Raw genomic sequence first — 14,446 nt, 5'->3', positions numbered from 1 at the left:
TTGCCAACAAATTAACGCTATACTGAAAATAAATGCTATATGGGGAAGTATTTAATAAGATAACTACTGAAATTTATTTCGGTAAATATAATAATACTCCCAATCATAATTATAGATAATAATAAATTATAGTATCGATATTATAGTATAGGTATTATCGTCGTTTCGATATCGTCATTTCGATACTATCGCCACTATCATCATGGTTAGCTATCATCTTGGTGGCTTACCTTCATTCTCTTCTCCTTCTTCATCCTCCTCTTCTCGCTTTTTTTCTTCGTCTAATTCCATTCTCGATTTGAAAATAGCTGCAAAAGATTAACATAGACGATGCATTAAATGATATTGTACTATGTGTGTATTACCGTACTTTTGCATGTGAGTGTATATATATGTACATAAAGCAAGTGTAAAATTAAAGTAAAGTCCCTTCTCCCGTTATATACAGATATAACTTTCTTTCTTTAGCAGTAAAAACCGCTAAACAGATGTAACTCAAAATTGGTGTTAAATAAACCATACATCATACATCCGCGAATCCTCAGCCAACCACTTGCATACCATTTTCTTCCAACATGGTCAGCACATTTTCAGCTAAATCCGGCTGATCGCAGGCGGTGAGAGCCCTGGCGAGTTCCCTGCCCTTGACCTTATCGTCGATGGTCAGTCTCAAGTTCGTCCAGTACATCAACATGTTGGTGCACCAGACGTATTTGTCAATGTAAGATGACATAGCGGCCTGGGTCATGTAGACTATGGTCGTCGTTGGCACGTTCAAGTACCTGTTCAAATCATTTATTTATTAATCAAAAATAATAATTATGAATCATAATTATTGAAAATAAATAGCGAATAGTTAGGATAACGATGACAAAAGTAATTAATAACATCTTGTATCACGTCTTAAGTCTGATCCGCGAGAGCGAACTATTTTATTGTTATAACTATTCAACGTTGATATTCCGCAAAAAATGAATAAATAGTCAAAATAGATGAATAAAAAATAAATATACCGACATGACGAGCATGAGAGCAGTATCGACACCAATTTGATCGACCAGGTTCGACATGCTGGTTTCTGTAAACAGGAGAGTTTTCCGTTTCAATTCTGTTTCTTCTTCCTCGTCCTCCTCCTCATCTTCTTCCTCGTCCAAATCGAGGTCTAGGGAGCTAGGATTCAGATCTGCTTTTAAAAGTTTGCGATTTAGTATTTACGGTATCTAAGTGTTAGGATTAAATCAGTATTAAAAACTATTTAAAAAAATGAAATGCCGATACGAATTGATTCTAATTGCATATACATATTCAGGTCAATAGCTATAATTTTTTAGAAAAAATTGTCAAAAATTGAAAACGTTTGAAATCTAACCGTCAGTAGCCATAAGTTAACCAAATCAAATATAGCCTTATCTTCTCAGCTAAAATACACAGATTAAATAAATCCTATGGAAATATCCAAACTTAAAAAACGAAATTCAATGTAATTTTATTCTCAAATATAATACATTCAACTGAATATACATTAATTTACAATCGATAATTTAAATTTCCATTAATTTATTCACAAACAGACACAAAGTAAATCTAATTTCGCAAACGAGTCGACGACGAAAAAACAAGCCAAAATCGTAAGGATTTTTTTCGAATTCTTACTAGAATGACGTAAAAACGTATAACGGCACGTCATATACATACACAGACACACACACACACACACAATGTAATACAGAACAATAGTCACATAACTTAAGAAAAATCATAATTATCAGTAGACCGACCAGTGGAATCATCCTTTGTAGATAATATTGTTGAATGTATTAATAGACTTATATATAATGTATAATATATATATATATATATAACATATGTACACGTACACACACAGGCATGTGTGAGTATATGTACTGTAAAAACAAAGTTTAAGAAAAAAATGACTTCATTCATTAATCATTCTTAAAAAATGACATCATTCATTAATCAGCGGTAAACTACAACGGTAACAACATTGATGCTTTCATACGAAAACCAAAACTAACCATAGGATTTCACATGCATCCACGTCGGTCTGATCAGTGTTGTTAATTTCTTGGCAAAAAATATACAAACACAGTATAAAAAAATGTGAAAAAGCAGTATTTTCATTACTTATTAATTAATAACACATGTGTAGAATACAAAATATATACAAATTGTAAAAAAAAATGGCTTCTTTAGAGTTTTTTAAGATGTTGAAAAATTTAAAGGAAGACTTGAAAATATAAATGTTGTATAAATATATGATTTATTATGTTTGTCATCGTTATTAATGCTGCTATAAATCGTCATCTCCATAATGGACTTAATTGAGAATAAAAGTTTCAACAAATTTAATTCTTATTCACAATCTGCATCATAGTTTTTTTAAACATCTTAGCAATAATAATAGAAGATCATGACACACAAACACCATAGCACAGTAATATTATAGTAATATTACATATTTTTTCTTACATTCCATTAAATAACCAATCTTAAATACAATAACCACTTATTAATCAAGCTTTCATAACTCTACACATCCCTTCATTCACCCATCCCTGAATGGAGCCAAATTGCACCCTCTCCCCGTCTACTGTCATGATTCCGGAAGTAATGTCATCGGAAGGCTCGATACGGAAGGCCTTGACCTTGTAAATGTTGCAGTAGGGGTCAGATATTGTTTCAAGGGTACCGTCTTCCATGGAGTTGAAGTAGTGCAACATTTTTGCTCTAAAGAAGTGTATATAAAAATGTACTTGTATGTGTATGTGTGTGGATATATGCCTAACTAACATGACTTATAATAATGATGAATGTGTAGCACATTCATAAACTATGAGAGAAGTTAGAAAAAAAATCCTACCTTGAAACATTACCCTTAATAACATTCAAATAGATGCATCCATCTTGTAATTTCGAACTAGGAATACATTTCATATCTTGGGCCAAATGGGTTTGATACATGGCGACAACTGACACAAAATCATTGGCCGATATCTTTGTCCAGTTATCAGGAACCGGAGTAGTTAGTGAATTAGGCGCATAGGCCGGTCTATGCGAATCAAAAGTTTTCCCATTTTGGTCTGCGCTTGTATTTAAATGGGACAAATTATCATTAATATCGGATTGACCAATGAATTTAGTTTTGATGGACGTTTCCTCGATTGGCTCAGAAAATTTTGTTATAAATTGGCATTCCATATCAAGGCATTCTTGGTTTTGTGATTCTATGGTCATTTTATGATTAGTTTGGTCAGTGGTTGGGATATTAGGTGGGCTGTTTGATGATTGTGACGACGGTGGTTTAGTGGATGTGTCATCATCATTTGAGCATGGAAGGAATGATAAAGTACCTTTGTATTTTCTTAAATCTGTTTTAAATAAATGTTAAAATGGATATATAAAATATAAAAAGAATAAAACTAAAAACTGTCTATCACATTAAAAACAACTTGATATAATAGCAATACTTCAGGAACAGATGCAGTAACAAATATAACAGCATTAACAACGTTTACCTAAAAACTTGAAAACAAAATAACAACCAAAAGTAAATAGACACAAATAACATGAACTAGAATAGAACTGGAATAAAACATCAACAAAAGCAATGACACTAACTGACAATTCTCTTAATAGCACCGACAGTAAACCTAGCCTTCCCTAAATACCGATACATTTCACTTTCGATGTCGACATCGGCCACTATACCCCAGGCCACAGATAAAATAGAGTAGAGTGTTTTATTAGAACTTGTTTCAACTGTAACTAAGTCCATAGGTTCAGTTCGATTCTTTATGACAAACAACGTCGAAGTTAGCACGATGTTGTGTAGATAGGATTCACTGTTAGATTCAAAAAAGTACTATAAAATATAAATTGAATGAAAAAAAGATTTATAAAAAACAACAACATAAACTAATACAAAAACATATCCATAAACATTAAATTAACCTACTATAACATACCCTGCTTGATAAAGAACAGAACAAATAAGGGCATTTCCAGACCCACCAGGGATGACTCCAATAGGCACCTTGATGGCCACAAACTTATCTTCTCTCTCCATCAAACCGTTGATGACTTCAAACACTAAACCATCTCCTGATACAACTACTATGCCCCTTATTTCAGAGAGGTTCAAGTTTTTTATCAAATCTTTCGCATGGCCTGCATATTCTGTTTGGGAGAGAAAATTTTTCATGAAGTATTTGTTGATTAGGTTAAGAAATATATGACTAGATAGTTGAAGTCGGGTTATAATGACAGTTAGAATGTTAAGTGAAGTTTACACAACACACAATAGAGTAGAACAATAATTAACAAATAATAACCAACCATAGTAGCATAAATATAAGTTATTGCTAACTAAACAATCTGCAAAAACTTACCTGTTTCAATAGTTTGGTACCTCACATCTGCTTCTTTCAGTATAGGAACAACCTTCTTTTTGTACACCTGCATCGCTTTTCCTGCCCCACCAAAAGGATTCACCAATATTATCAACTTTTTCTTTTCAGCTGATTAAAAAAGAATCAAATGTTATTTTTTAACATTTTCCACAAACGTTTCCACCAAATTTAGTTTTGTACACAATTATATGTCAATGGCAACATTAAACTTTAATGATTAAAGTAATTCAATTACTTTGCTGTGTTGATCTACTGAGAATGAAATCATTACACACATTAATCCAATCTTTAACCTCTTCAAAGTTTTCAACAAAAGTGGGCTTTTCATGGAAATAAAAAAGATATTCTTTTCTCTTTCTAATTTCGTTTTTACACATTGGCTTCTTACATTTTGGATAGGTGAACAATTTTAAAAAACAGCCCTGATTATCGTTGCTTGATGCTTTACTTAGATCCATACCAATTACATCTTCTAATCTCAAAACACCAGATGATTTTACGGTCTTACAGGCACAAATGAAATCACAATTACTAGATTTTGATCTAATGACGGAAACATCTGAGTTACAATTTTCATTGAGCATTTGGGTGCTTGAAGAATTATTATTTTGTTGGTTACTAGTTCTTTGTAGAGCTGCATTCATTGGAAATTTCAATTTTTGCCATCTAATGCATTCATTTGTCATGATCAGGTGCAATTTTTCTTTTTTCGAACTTGAGCATACACAGGAATGTTTGATGATTGTTTCATCATCTGATGTTAGTCTACTTCTTGATGGAGAGCTGTTATATGAAGACATCGTCTCGAGTTTGGGTGCTGTTAAGAAGTCAATGAAGAATGATGAAAAATTTCAAGTCACCTTTAAAAAAAATATATTTTTTAATTTTATTTAATTTTAATTGCTTTGAATGTTAAATGTACAGATTAAAAAAGTAAAACTTAATACCACACTAAATAACAATGTCTTACTAAATTATAAATTAGTAATAACTGTCTAAAAAATAAAAAAAATTATTATATTTAAATATATATATAATATAAAATAAATAAATAATCAACTGACACTCACACTTTTTAAAGAAGATCTCTGCTATGTGAAATAAATATATTTCAAGCTCTGAGGTAGAAACATCCAAACATTAACAAAGCGGACGTTTTTATGTTAAATGAAGCCACACAATGAATTAATTATTAAGTCAACAAAAAAACGAAAAACCTATTCTCATTTATAATATTTTTATTAATTCCTTACCTTACCTGAAATCATTAAATTTATTTCGTATTCTTCTACCTACATTATTAAAATTTGTTCGCTTGCTTAGGATAGAACCTATTCTCAGTCATTATCTCAATAATAATTTCGTAGTTTCAGTGAAGAGAAAACAAACTTGAAAAAATTTCACAAACGAATAAAAATAAAGGTATTGTTATTAGCAACCATTTATCATCAAGTATAGTCATGTATGGTAAACTACATACAACAACTACTTTAAGCATTATCTATCAATCTAGGTTAATAACTAGTTATACAGTTTTCAAGAAAATAAATTTTTCAACAGAATATTATTAAAATAACAATCATTTACTTAACTATTGTCATCCGTTATAAATTGCGCCACTTATTTTTGCTTACAGGTATATTCAATAGATACATTTAAACAAGCATATCATGTGTATGTATTAATTATATAATACAGTACATAAAAACAATACACACACGGCAAGATGCATGTGATCATTGTTTCATAATGTCACATCTCACATGATTTTTAATGAACGTTATAACAGGATCCAATACAACCCAATATAGCGAAGAACATTTTGCATATGTACTTAGAATACAAAACTACATTTAAACAAAATATATATGTTTATAATAGTATGTGCGCAGTTATAACAGTTATGACAAGTGCAACGATAAACTTATAACCGTGTAAAATGTACATGTACAACTGTAACTTCAGATAATTAAGGAACTGATGAACTTTGATATGTTAGTGCAGACCATAATGATGTTTTCAATTTGTATTATGTTCGCACATTTTTCATAAGTTGCAAGTGTCTCTTTTACCTCAAAGCTTGAAATTGAGTGAATTACTATAATTAGCTCAGTTATTATTACCATAATACAAAATAAGCTTGAAAATGTTTTCTAACCGGTTGAACAATATATGTTTAAGTAAAACATCAGATGTTAAAAGAAATTATGCAAGAGAATAAAGAATCTAAATGTAAGTATAATTCTCTAGATGTCAGAAAAAACAGAAATAATATCATCATTCACTAGTCATTTCTGTTGACGCAACCAGTTCTTTACTTTATTAAAACTTTCATAATGCAAATATCTGTTCCACGTGCAAACTTCCTCACCACTAAAACGGTTGTCATAATTTCCAGGAGTTATTCTAAATGTGTCGAAAAAAGGTTTGTTCAGATCTTCAAGGGCTTCTTCAGTAAGTATTCCAAGTTTTGTAGTTGTTTTAAGGTTGTGAGATTTTGCGCAAACACCAGTGTTTGGTCGTTTTTTCGACACCACTATTGCCAGGTTTGAGTTTCTTGTCATCGGAGCAGAAACAGATCGTTGAAATTTTGAACCTTTCTCGAACACAGTTTGTTTGTTAGAGTTCACAAACGCACTAACATTTCTTCTGTATTTTTCCAGCACTTGTCGCCGGTTGAACCGATCTACTTCTTGTTTGTAAAACGACGACATTACCAAGGGTGGAACTGCCGATATTTTTGACTTTTTAGATTTCACGTCGTGTCTAGGTTCATATTTTTTACATTCGTATTCATCAATCGAACTTTTTCTGGAATCTGTCGTTATATTTTTAAGTTCTCCAATCTCGTCAAACTTCTGCTGATTGTCAACTATTAAAATTTCTGCCTCTTGTTTCTTTTCTAGAATTTCAAACGCCATTGTGGCTTCTCTTGAGGCTCCGAAGAATGTCATCGAGTTTTTAGGCTTAACGGGTAACATGGAACCCGGCACTTCAATTTTCTTAACTTCTTGTTCAGTTTTGCAGTTAGGAAAGAAAGAGAAATTACTCTTTTCAACGCACAGATCTGAGTCTGGTGTAATGTCAGGTGATGTTGTTGCATGAGCACTCTCTTTACTTTTTAACAACCGATTACCTCCTTTTAATATTAAGTCTTTACGTTTTTTGTCATACATCTTCATTAATAAGAAGCTGTTAAGGCAGTATTGTCCTTTATAAACGGATTTGTACTTTACAAGCGCTTCTAAATTATCCATACGGGAAGTTTACTGACATCAAAGAAACTTTGTGAAAAAGTTAATTAAAAATCGTACTTAAAAAATGCGTATATATCGTTAAAACATAAAAGAGAGAAAAAACAAACCTTTCAAATCAACGTCTGGCATTGGGCACTCTAACGCAAAACAATATGGATAAGCGATCAATGTATCATAAAATATGCATGGGAAACATGGCATTTTTATCACGTAATCATATGACTATATGCAACCATTTTAGATAAGAAGCTGGATGAACAGACCGTATGCATACTCATTTCCTACTTGCACATACAATTGTAATTCAAAACCGATATATACGCGTGGATAATGATAAATTCTAACGCGTTATCGACTATACTCAAAAAAACCAACTGGCATATACTATATATACACCATACATACATTAAACCATGCGCACACAAACGTATAAATATATATGTATATATATAAATAAGTCCTTGCAACGAATATACACATATATATTTTATTTCCATATGAACAATTAAATGTTATAAGAATATAAACAATTGAAATTAATTTTATTGCATTGCCAAATAATCAAATGAAACATAAACGAGGTTTTAAACTATATATGCGACTGAAAATGGAATTAAAATTAATACAACTCAGAACAGGTCTAACACTGTGAACAAATGCGACACACTAGCCTGGCTTGATTTGGTTGAGTTGGATCTATTAGAACTTTCCAGCTGAATTTATGACAATAACAATGAATAACAATAAGTGACAGCTAACAACAATACATAAACATAATTTAATTTACAAAGAAATTTGTTTAATTTAATTCAATAAGTAAAAAACTTTGAAGATTTGTAACCTGTTCTTCATCAACATACTCAATACTTGACTTTTTATTCATCTGTGTTTTATCCGTCACAGACCTTCAAAATAGATGATCAAGAATAAATGATGTATACAAGAATTTTTTTAAATGCAAAATAGAAACCTTGTTACTTTATTCTGAACACGATTTCTATCAGAGCTAGGTTCCCAGTTCTCCTTGTCAGAATCCAACAATTCCAGATGATCAGAATCACTTTCACTGGTACTGCTACTATTACTACCGCCATCAAACTTTCTGGCACGACAAATTCTTTTTGATCTCCTAACCATTTCGTTTCTTTTCGGTTTATATTCGTGAGACCTACCTGTTTTAATTTTCTTTAAAAGTGATTTTTTCTTAGTTTTTGACTTTTTTCCCTCTTCACGAAATTTCACACAACTTTCGTTTAAATTAGGCTCATTAGAATCATTCCACCTCATTCTTTCTACAGTTGGCGGAACGTCGTCACAATGATTTACACTATTATTCAGAACATTAATTTTAGAACTTATATTCTTAAGAGGCATACTGTTGTATGAATTGTTACTAAAAGCATTAATATTATTATTAACAACATATTCTTCTCCAAAAATAGGAGTCCTGTTAACAGCTTGAGCTTCATGTACGCATGATGCTTGGAAAGAACCTTTGAATCTTTTTCCATTAGGTTCATCCCTAGAAGCATTTTGGTCCCAGTAAGTAACTGTTTCTCTAGTCTTCTGATATGAACATCTATTAGTTAGATTAGGATAAGCAGCAAAAGCACTGCTATTAATTGCAACGCTCGAATTGACATTAGAACTCACATCTTCTACTATTTGAGATTGGGATAATACAACTGTGATTTGATTTGATTGGGGAGAGTTATAAATTGGGTGAACTTCAGAATTCATTGTGGTTATATTGCTGCAGGAAGGTAAATTTTGTTTAGACAGATCTAGCGCCATACCATCACTACTCAATTTAGAATGGGGACGAATCACTGGGGAAATGTATGATGGAGTAAGAGGTCTGATTGTTACTGCACTATTACTGATGTTACTTTTTAAATGATTATTATAAGAGGAAGGATAATAACGACAACAACTAATATGTTCATCGTTGTGATTGTCATCAACATAATTATTATTATTAACATTAGTAGTATAATTTACATAATTGTTATTGTGATTCTTAGATCTGTTTGTAGTTTCAGTAGACAGGCTAACTTGAACTTCCTTACTTGCAAAGGTTGAAACAGATTTTTTCTGCAGCTTGTAAAATAGTGAAGTTTTTTTAAGAAAACATTAAACAACGTAATTAGAATGTATTTGTTAGTTAGATTAAGGGTTAGATTGTACATATAAAAAGCTGAAAAAACTTTTAAAACTAGGAACCTGTGAAGATGAAAAACTTCTAATTATTTTTTCCACTGCATCAGCCAAGTTGCTTGAAAAATTATCATTGTTTCTGAGGAATTAAAAAAAATAATTAGATAATAATCAATGAAGTAAAAATTTTCAATTAGTTTTTATTTCGAAAAGAAAAAAAACATAACTAACTTTTGAATGAAAACTCTGAGAAGATCAGTCAGTTCTTTGGCATATTGACTCAGTGAGGTATCAACTTCTGTTTTATGCTGATTCAGTAACTGCCACACCTCACTCTTTACACTCTCAACAGATTTTGATAACTTTTCAAGACACTTTGCATTATTTTCAGAGCCTTTCTTGATCTCAGTAAACTATGAAATAAAAAATATAGATAATAAAAAGTAGACATATAAACATATGCAGATCTAGGCATTTTATCTATGAATACTGAGGGAATGGCCTACTTCTACAGTCATACTTTCAATAGCAGATTTGGTATTTGAGAAATGTGATTCTTTGAGAACATTCTTAACTTCCTTCAATTCATTATTCAAAGTTTCTTTTACTAAAAATTCAGCAAAACATTTTTAAAAGTTAAACAACTTTTATTCTTGAATAACAAATAAAAAACAAAAAGCACAAGTGAACTTGCTTATTTCAGGAAGCTTGTTTGTAAATACTTCCAAATTATTATTTATATTAGAAGTAAAATCTTTCAGTGTTGACTCAACTTTCTTCATTTCACTAGAAAACGTTTTCAATGTTGAGATCACACAATCAACTGTATCTCTGTAACAGAAAAATAGACTTTTTCAGTAAATTGTAAAAGATTTTTCCAAAGTAAAATTAATAACCTTTCTTCTAATTCATGAACCTTGGCAATGCACTCGGAGATTTGTGGCAGTCCCATTGCCATTGGTGGTGGCCTGCTATTAATGTTTGCATAATTTTGGCCTGAAATTGGAAAGACACGATTTGGGCCCACTGGTGGCAGTGGCTTCTTTATAATCTTTTGAGGGGACTAAGTAATTTAATTAAATATATATTTTTTAAAAATCATTTATTTTATATTAAAAAAAATTCGACTTCTGCAATGAAATGTTACAAACTTGTGAATAGCCATATTGCGTCTTTTGAGAATCAAACTGTTCTATCTGCGAGTGTTGGTATTGAGATTGAGAGGAATACTGACTTGCGCTATCAATGCACGAATCGCTTGAGTATTTCTTGAATCGATTTTCGTAGGAAAGACTTTGAAAAAAACGTTTGCTCATTACAATTTTTCGTATTAAATAAAATAAACCTTTTTATTAACTTCATGTTAGAGGCAGAAAACAGATCTCCATAAGAAATATGATTCATTCTTTTATTCATCTTCAATTTTTAAATTTGAAGAGAACTCGTCCGGAAAACTCGCGGTTGAATCAAAAACCCTCAACTATCAATTTAAAAGTAAAATCCACCTACGGAATATTAGTTAGCAAACACTCAAACTTGAAATGAAAAGAATTAACGTTAATTATTTCGGGTTTCCATCATAGTATTATACATTTTCATGCTCAGTGATTGAGTTCTATTTAAATCTATTATAAAACGTTCGCTAGGTTTATATAGGGTATTTTGATGCTATTAGTTAGATAATGGGTGGATGGGCGAAACCAAAACTGCTACAAATAAACAAAGCAAAAGTAGACTTAGCGTTTTTTTTACTTATAAATTTATAAATTATTATTTAGGACTTTGAAAAATGTCTAGTTTTAATTATAACAATTTTGTGCCTTACAAAGGCCAAAATTACATTAAATTACGAGCTGCCGTTCTTCAAACTGGGATGAAGTTTAGAGATCCGGAGTTTCCCCCAACGGATGCTTCCTTGTTCTCGTCTTCTAGAAAAAATGCCGGAATCGTATGGAGAAGGGCGCAAGTAATTTTGTAGAATAACTTTGAAACTTTTCTATTTTTAAGACTAGGAGTTTACATGTACACTGTACATTTTCATTTTTACATTTGAAAAAAATTAATATCTAATTAAATTATTAATAGACAGTTAATGTTCAAGTATTAAGTTAGTACTCTAGTACTACTACGCTGTATAATATAATTAATATGATTATAAATGAATAAAATGTGTACATAATTAAATAAAATACAAAAATACATACTGGCACACTTTATTAATATGAATAATAAAGTTTTGATATTTTATAATTATATTATAATTATATACACCTAAATTTCATATACACTTAAATTTCAATTAAATTAACTTTTTTACACAGTAAAACTTTAAAAATTATTTAATATTTTGTAAGGAAATAAACTCAGAAGCACGTCTGTTTGTAGATGGGATAAGTAGTAGAGACATAATACAGGGTGATCTTGGTAACTGCTGGCTTGTTGCTGCTTTCTGTGCATTAGCAGTACATAGAAACAACTGGTCCAAAGTTAGAATGATGTCATGCATTCACTTTTTTAATTTTTGTTTTTTTTTATATACAATTTGTTTATTAAATTTTATTATTTTATAATTTTTTATGCTCAATATCGTTTCTAACTAAACATCTCGTCCTATTAACTTTAATTAGTTTCCTGTTTTATTTATGTAAAATTTTCTATTTGCACATACAAAAATAACAAATCAGGTGATTCCAGATTACAGAGAACAAGATTTTGACAACAATCAAACTGGAGTCTTCCATTTTAGGTTTTGGAGGTTTGGTTATTGGACAGATGTCGTCATTGATGATTTTCTACCCACTAGAAAAGGCCAACTTTTGTTCTGCCATGCCCCTTCTAAAAATGAGTTCTGGCCTGCTTTAGTTGAGAAAGCCTATGCCAAGTCAATTTTTTGTTGTTTCAATTTTTTTCAATGCTTTTTTTTAATATTTTGATTTTCACATTCACCTCACATGACAAATACATCCATCATCATGAATGATTCATTACTTCATCATCAACATCTTTTCACCATCGTCATTATCATCACCACAACCTTCATCATCAAGACTTTATGGATCCTACGAAGCATTGAATGGGGGCGAGCTGGCAGAGGCCCTGGAAGATTTCACCGGGGGCGTGACTGAAAGTTTTGACATCAACGAAGAACATTTGAGGACTAGTTTTGAGAGGAAAGCACAGTTCTATGAGTTTCTCAATAGTCTCATGAAGAATGATGCTCTCATTTGTGCTGCTGTACCTGTATGTTTGTTTGTTTTTACACATTTTTTCTTTCTTTTTCTGGTTTTTCTTTTCTTCATTTTCTCCCTCTACCTCTCTCACACACAAACTAACACGCACACATAGGCATTGACAGATGCAGAGATGGAGAAACAGACACCTCTTGGTTTAGTAAAGGGCCATGCATACGCTGTTACGGTAATACAAACGGTACACTTGAAAGGGTATAACCTGGGCTATCGTGACCCTCTACCCATGGTCCGGATGAGGAACCCTTGGGGGGGCATTGAGTGGATGGGGGCTTTTAGTGATAGGTTGATAATTTTTGGAATGGGGATTTTGATTTGGATGTCTTTGTTTGTTGTATTTCCATTTTTTTTTAAATTCCTATTCAATGTCTACAATTTTTTTCATCATGAGTTTTTTTTCAAAATTATCAGTCTTATAATAATTATAATTATTGATATTATTATTATTGTTATTATTATTATTATTGCTAATATTTTTTATTACTACTGTCAAGGTCTCCTGAGTGGACGAAAATCAGTGAGGCGGACAAGAGCAATATGGGCCTGGTTTTTGCTGATGATGGAGAATTCTGGTCAGTTTCATCTTCTACATTTGCTCATATAAATACAGCTCCATAATTTTTAATGTATATCTTATTATACTAAATGCTATAAGTTTTTTATTATTCAAAATTCTGATTTAATGCCCGCACGCAATAATCAGGATGACGTTCGATGATTTCATAAAGAACTTTGAGAACATAGCCCTCTGTCACAACATCAACACAGCACCTGTCCTCTCCATGGCTAGTGGCTACTATGAGTACGCTTTCCATTCTGAGTGGGCCACCCCAGATCGGACTGGAGGGTGTATAAATTTTAAGAAGACCTTTCTTAATAATCCTCAGGTGTGCGTGCGTGCGTGTGTGTGTGTATGTGTTTGTGTCTAGAAAAATAATATTTGCAACGGAGATGTGTGTGTTTTTTATTTCTTTCTTTTTTATACCCATATCTTTTTCTCTTCCTCTCTTTTTTCTCTTTCTTCCTCATACTTTATCTGTCTCGTAATTCTTTTTTTGCTCTCACTTTTCTCTCTCTCTCTTTAAAATATCCAAGTTGTATTGATTGAATGCCTAATGGTTGACAGTACGTGTTTGACATCCCAAATGGTGGAGATGAGTTGATGATCCACCTCATCCAGAAGTCAAACAGGAACCCCGGCGATGATCGACTCACCATTGGGTTCACAATCATGCAGGTAGAGCTGGTTGATTGATTGGTCGGCCGATTGGTTGATTGATTGATTGGTTGGTTGGTTGATTGATTAATTGGTTGGTCGATTAATTAATTGATTGATTGGTTGGTCGATTGATTG

General features: G+C 31.7%; 3 protein-coding genes across 3 annotated transcripts in view; 1 reads left to right on the top strand and 2 right to left on the bottom strand.

Annotated features, from left to right (window-relative positions):
- Window positions 1-1,625: 1,625 nt before the first annotated feature.
- Window positions 1,626-4,530, bottom strand: HELRODRAFT_106711 (hypothetical protein). The gene is made up of 7 exons (XM_009021704.1): window positions 4,410-4,530; window positions 3,983-4,197; window positions 3,640-3,883; window positions 3,317-3,389; window positions 2,882-3,106; window positions 1,957-2,748; window positions 1,626-1,931 (listed from the first exon to the last, which is right to left on the bottom strand). Exons 1-6 carry the CDS (start codon window positions 4,480-4,482, stop codon window positions 2,535-2,537), a joined length of 1,044 nt encoding a protein of 347 aa, XP_009019952.1. The 5' UTR covers window positions 4,483-4,530; the 3' UTR covers window positions 1,626-1,931; window positions 1,957-2,534.
- A 3,786-nt stretch (window positions 4,531-8,316) lies between these two features.
- On the bottom strand, window positions 8,317-11,160 carry HELRODRAFT_161824 (hypothetical protein; the record flags this gene model as incomplete). The annotated part of the gene is made up of 8 exons (XM_009021703.1): window positions 8,317-8,400; window positions 8,529-8,592; window positions 8,658-9,787; window positions 9,911-9,983; window positions 10,076-10,257; window positions 10,351-10,422; window positions 10,761-10,907; window positions 10,996-11,160. The coding sequence occupies 8 exons, from the start codon at window positions 11,158-11,160 to the stop codon at window positions 8,317-8,319; spliced, it is 1,917 nt and encodes a 638-aa protein (XP_009019951.1).
- A 393-nt stretch (window positions 11,161-11,553) lies between these two features.
- HELRODRAFT_106710 (hypothetical protein) overlaps window positions 11,554-14,446 on the top strand; it is a gene marked incomplete at its 3' end in the record, with an annotated part of 4,398 nt that continues 1,505 nt past the window's right edge. Inside the window, exons 1-8 of the mRNA XM_009021702.1 lie at window positions 11,554-11,810; window positions 12,199-12,330; window positions 12,529-12,725; window positions 12,892-13,084; window positions 13,190-13,377; window positions 13,587-13,664; window positions 13,796-13,979; window positions 14,219-14,338. Of these exons, the coding sequence (XP_009019950.1) occupies window positions 11,634-11,810; window positions 12,199-12,330; window positions 12,529-12,725; window positions 12,892-13,084; window positions 13,190-13,377; window positions 13,587-13,664; window positions 13,796-13,979; window positions 14,219-14,338 (1,269 nt within the window). The 5' untranslated portion in view covers window positions 11,554-11,633. The remainder of the gene's footprint in view (window positions 11,811-12,198; window positions 12,331-12,528; window positions 12,726-12,891; window positions 13,085-13,189; window positions 13,378-13,586; window positions 13,665-13,795; window positions 13,980-14,218; window positions 14,339-14,446) is intronic.

Source organism: Helobdella robusta (assembly GCF_000326865.2).
Source record: "Helobdella robusta unplaced genomic scaffold HELROscaffold_3, whole genome shotgun sequence".
In the NCBI taxonomy this organism is placed as follows: Eukaryota; Metazoa; Annelida; class Clitellata; order Rhynchobdellida; family Glossiphoniidae; genus Helobdella; species Helobdella robusta.
This window is presented reverse-complemented; position numbering and strand designations above follow the sequence as displayed.